This window comes from Asterias rubens, chromosome 10 (assembly GCF_902459465.1).
Source record: "Asterias rubens chromosome 10, eAstRub1.3, whole genome shotgun sequence".
Taxonomy (NCBI): Eukaryota; Metazoa; Echinodermata; class Asteroidea; order Forcipulatida; family Asteriidae; genus Asterias; species Asterias rubens.
In genome coordinates, this window is record NC_047071.1 from 19,872,376 (window position 1) to 19,878,138 (window position 5,763).

The 5,763-nt window shown below is 40.4% G+C and overlaps 1 protein-coding gene across 2 annotated transcripts in view; it reads right to left on the reverse strand.

Annotated features, from left to right (window-relative positions):
- LOC117295372 (myogenesis-regulating glycosidase-like) overlaps positions 1–5,633 on the reverse strand; it is a gene marked incomplete in the record, with an annotated part of 6,641 nt that extends 1,008 nt beyond the window's left edge. The window contains 3 exon segments of one of the 2 annotated variants that reach the window (XM_033777985.1): positions 1–1,743; positions 3,230–3,314; positions 5,486–5,633. In XM_033777985.1, the coding sequence (XP_033633876.1) occupies positions 1–1,743; positions 3,230–3,293 (1,807 nt within the window). 2 annotated transcript variants of the gene reach the window in all.
- Positions 5,634–5,763: the final 130 nt, after the last annotated feature.

Genomic DNA, 5,763 nt, shown 5'->3' on the forward strand with positions numbered 1-5,763 from the left:
TGCCAAGCCACCGAATTAAAAACTCCTTGTCTGGGAGGCAACTTTCGGTACAAGCTGAGTTGTAATGCTGACCGGTGACTGCTAGATCGGGCATTATAAACGGATACCCAAGGATACCAAGCGTCAACGCAGTTGGAATAAGAGTTTTTAAACCGTTTTCATAACCCCAAATTGGTACTTTTGGAATTGTGAATACAATTACAGGAATGTCTTGCGATTGGAAAACTGAACGCATAAAGAAAGGGCCTTGAGTTTGATTTGCTAGTTCGACATAGCGTTGGGTGTACGTACAAGGGTTTGTCAGAACCTCCGCAGTCTTGAACTCGACTGGAAGATAACTTACCTCTCCATTGTTAAACGTAAAGAAATTTATCCCTGTAGTGTCTTGAAGACCCTGCAGTCGCTGAAGGAACCAGCTTGTGGCATTATGATTGGTTGTATCGAGTAGACCCGCCACCCCTCTCTTCCATTGGATTAGTCCAGGGACTTCTGCTCTGGGATCTTCCACTAAGAATCCTTTCAGAAGTGCCTCATGGAAGGCCTTGGAGTCAATATTCATGAATGGATTGACCCTCAATGCGACTTGATACCCCAACTCCTGAATGGTTGCTATTGAATCACTAATATTGGAGAATCTATCCTTGTCAAACTCTAAATCTCCGTCAGTCCTTGCATACCCGCATTCAATCTCAAGAGAGCTTGCTGCAAGGTGACTCTTGTGAAGATCGTTTACAAATTTCACAATTGTCGCACCATTGAATGAGTCTACTGTAAAACAATTAGGGGTTGACCACATAGGGCCTTGTTCCAGGACTTCAGTTGGAACTGTTTTCACCTTCTTACCAAATTTGTCCAGCATTTTCTCATGGACAAGTCGCATGTTTGGAGCTGCACAGAGTGTGTACTCAAGCTTTGGCTGTTTTTTCTCTGGGTTTGGAAAGGGCGAGTCGATGTAAGTACTCTCAAAACATAGCTGCTGCAACTCCTCATTTACACTGATGAACAAAGGTGACTCATTACTCACTCTGATCCCAACTCCATGCGACGATAACCAATAGCGCTCTACGATTGGTCCGAAGCTACTCGTTTCATCCCCCGAGATAAAAGGCTCACGTGATTGGTTCATTTTTTCCAGTGGCCACTGTTGATTGGCCGCTACACCACCACCGTACCAGTGAATGTTTTCTAAGGTGTAGCAGTCACGATGAACGAGGTCGTGAGAGAAAGCTTCCCACGACAAGGTATAGCAATCCATCCCAGTATACTCCTCCCAGTGAATCAATAGTCTAGCTATATCTGTGTACTCAAGACACAAGTTTTTAGTATCGAACGGATCGCACGAGAACGGTAGCATTTTAGGAAGGTTTCGTCCTATCAATCCTCTAGTGATGTTTGCACCGCTCACATGAACAACAAACTCTCTGGACCCAGTATAGAGTGCAGCACTGCCACGTTTATAGTGCAAAGGTTCCTCCACGTACAGAACTAGGATACATGTCGTAGCGGCAATGATGAGAAAGAAGAGCAGAATGATGCAGATCTTAAGCTTCAACTCTCGCGGCGTCTTCAGAAGTTTTATGGGCCTGGCGATGTCAATTTTAGCCGGACCAACGTCTGAGTCCATTTTTCTCTTGACTTCTGAGTGGTCAACGTTAGGTACCTCTACTGTGATGGTTCCGTTCCCTTCAGCATCGACGACAACTTGAGATGAGGCAGCTGCGGGTGGAGCAGGCTGCACACTCTCTGTCACCAACAGGGAAGAGTGAACGTTAGCCAAGGGTTCAAAGTTCTCTCTGACTCTCATCATGCTTGCAGGTGGAAGGGTGCGTGTTAATGAAGCTTAGATATCAAGCAAGAGTCTGGAGAAGCCGTTAATTATGATCAGCTGGTGTTAACAAGCATGAGAGTTGACTGAAATGTTTTTCGAGTGGCAGGGTCAGCTATCGAGTAAACCCAGAACTGTGCATGTCAATCTGTAAGAAGCGGGCAAGCATAAAATGAAACTGACGAGCAGGGATGCATGATATTATAGCAAGTTAGTAATGACACTTAACACCAATATTATAGAAATTAAGCATAAAAGAGAGTTGGACAGGAAACGACACATTTCTAACCTTCACTCTCGTGAGTCAACTTTTGTTTTGCATAACACTCAGATATGAATCATTGTTGCAGTCATATTTTGATGATGTGGTTATTGATAAATGTTGAATGATTGTTTTGATAGACTATGTCAGCCTGCATTATTACACATCGTGTGGTGAATGCATACTGCACAGGAATAGTTGTACAGCTACCTCCAGATGAGCAAACACAGCCCTGGTACTGCCATACACCTTAATTCAGAATTGTATAGGGCTAGGGGGGGTGTCATTGTCTCTTCTAGGCACAGCTTGCCCTGAACCATGTGAAAATAGCAACTGTCTCTAACATAGTCTGAGGATTTCAAATTTAAGCTGTAACTTGTGACCATGGAGGTATAAATTGTACCAGACCTTATTCAAAGCACATTGTACACAAACAACCGCAAGCTGTGTACATGTATGATTGTCTCTACAACAAAATAGCCTATGACCAATTTCAGATCTTGTTCACATTCATATCCTGTCTATACGAAGAGTAACAGTGTCAGGCAGTTGTCCCAACCAGGGCCCAATTTCATGGTTCTGCTATACCAGCAAATTCTGCATTTGAATTCTGCAATTCACCCTTCTAGCTCCGCTTTCTGCACAGCTGTGTAAGAATGCGAATCATGAAATTTCTCCGGCCAAAATTCATTGCTAAACTGTGAAATACGCTTGACCTAAATATGCACAATTCCCTGCTTCCATAAGAACTTATTCTTTGCGGTAAGCAGAGCCATGACATTCAATGATTCCCAAGTGTGTTGTGTACATCCCGCAATGTTTTAAAAAGCTACATGTAGAAGGCTGATCAAAAGCGTGAGAATATGACTGAAGAATTTTGAATCAAATGATCAGAATGAGGTGAAGAATGCCTCAAGATAAATTACAATTCCTCAAAGATATAGGAGGTTCCAAGTCCCCTGTTAACTTTACAAGATTAGGTTACAGGTTCTACCTCCACCAATGAATCATCTTGATTATTTTCAGCAGTTAGTAAAACAATTGGTTAGTAAGAATCACTTGACACAGGGGTACAGCCTGATGGATCTATTGTTTTTTGTATCTGTTAGTGTTTTGATAAACATTAGTCCCTTGGTCCTCACCAGAATGTCCATTTGTGAATACTTGATCTAGATTGATCAGCTGGTCATCCATGCTGTCCATCATTCAGAATCAGCGATTTAGCACCTGCTTAAGAGCAAAGAAATCAAAAACAGCTTTTAATAAAATGTAAATATAAATCATTTATCGCAAAATTGTTCTTATTAAGTTAAAGCACATGTGTCTATCATTTTGGTTGCTTTTGGTTTTTTTAATTTGTTTAATTTTACAAACAATTTAAGCACAAATTTGTATGTGCTGAGTACTGGTTTTATCAAACCACACTTTAATCTTACAGTGAGTTTAACACTCACTGTGTAAGAAAACACTGTCCAACATGAGCCATCGATGCCAAATATACAGCAGTACAAGGATGTCAAAATTTGTATTAAAAAAAAGGAGCACAGCGCCACAGTTACTGCTACAGCTTGCAATAATATTTATTTGGAAAACCACGGATGAGTGACCTTCCAAAATATAAATAAGACAATGGACTAGGAAACTGGGAACTTATACTCATTTTTAAAATTTTGACCCTCCAGAGTTTGAATAATCTGCAATATATAACATACCTCTTGTAACTAGGGCCACTGATTTTCCATTTCAGAAAAGTGCAAATTCCGTTTGGCAAAAACATGAATTCCGTTTCAGGCACAACAAATTTTGTTTCATGTTTTTTTTATTAGATAAAAGGTTTTTTAATACCCAGGGACACACTTATAAAAATCAATTTGAGATAAGTTGCACTGTTGACTTCGTAAAATGTTCATTTGAACTGACAAATTTCAAAAAAATACTTTAATTTTTTTTTTTATAATTGTGGATTATTTTGTATACTGCTGTTCGATGAAACAAAAACATGTAGTCAGGGTAAAAAGGTTGCACTGTGACTGCAGTATCAATGCACATGATGTGATAAACTTGATTCCAAGTCTAAAACTGCAGTTGATTCTCTGCATCAGCCACATTGTAGGCTAATGACAGGAGTGTATCCACAAGAGGGTGCTGTTTCAGCATGATCAAAGACTTGGGAACAAGTCTATGGACGTGACCGTTCTCCATCCACAAACAAAATGTCAGCCATTTTGTTTTCGCTTTGGCAACAGAATGTTGACAGTTTACGGTTTTATTTTAGACCTTTCCGAGATGAAAAAACATTGTATGTGTTCTTATAGATCATAGGTAAGCTAGTTATTGTATTATTGTTGGTAAAAGAGAGGGAGAAAATGCAATTTGGGTGAACAAAAAATGTTAAAAACGTGCCGCGAATAATATGCCCTTCGCTGGCTTTACCATGTTAGTAACGTGTGTACATCATGTGTGTAAACATGGAGGATGGTTAGAAGTAGAACAGAATGATCCACGGTTACGATCTCGTACTTTTTAATGGTCTGATTTCTAAATGCAATTTCAATAGTTTTGGCGTCAAGGAAAAAAAACAAACAAAAAAAACAAAAAAAACATTTTCTGAAATCCCGTTTTCCGTTTCAAAGGGCGGATTCTGCGAATTCCGTCCGTTTTCCGCGATCGCGGAAAATCAGTGGCCCTATGTAACCTCTGCCATGCTGTGGATACTTATAAGACTATAATAAGGCTCCCTCACACTGGGGGAGCCTTATAAAAATAAAGTATGCTATGGGTACATCACTCACAGGCACACCTAGAATTAGAGCTCTATGATGAGGCTTGTTTCGCTATCACATAGGATAGCACAACATTACAACATCACCAGCATAGTAAGAATAATACAATAGGAATAATACAAATAACAAACATCCAAACAAAATTCAATGAATAAATAGGAAGTTACTATCAGTATAATACCGAATGGAACAGCAGGATACGGATAATCACATAAAACTCACAGGGGATAACGTTCCGTATGGCGCCACCACTTTTTCACTGATTTTTACAAAAAGGGATATCTCATTGAGGTAAATTAGATACTATATTGTTTGATATCGAATGAAAAAGTGGTGGCGCCCTACGGAAACTTTTCCCTCACAAGTAAACACCAACAAGGTGGGTTTGCCAAGTCTAGCACACTACCTAGGTCACCGCCCCCTCCCATCCCCGCGCCCCGCCTCTCCTTTGCTGTATACCTTCCACCATAAATGACAGATTGACACTTGGCTCTATGCTCTCATCGACATCACGACAATCGATCGATGGTCGTCAAATTATGACAAATTGATGTCTAGATCGGTGATGTCCACTGGCAACAACAAAATACTTACACACCATCAAGTTATTATCACCTGTCTCTGGTTAGGTTTTGCACAAACTCAACACCGATCTGTAATGATTTCCTCCTTTTACATCTCGTACACCGATCTAAACTTCTTATTCCTCCATGTTTCATTCAATCATAACATTACACAGGTGTAGGTGAAACTGGTCCCTAAACCCCGGATAGTTTTGTTTTACCACTACTTATTGCTAAAGGTGGTGCGTGGTACCAGGTAAAACAAGTGCATGACTTTCGTAGAGCTTCGGTAACATTCGGATATTTCCGTATGCAAATGACACGTGGTTT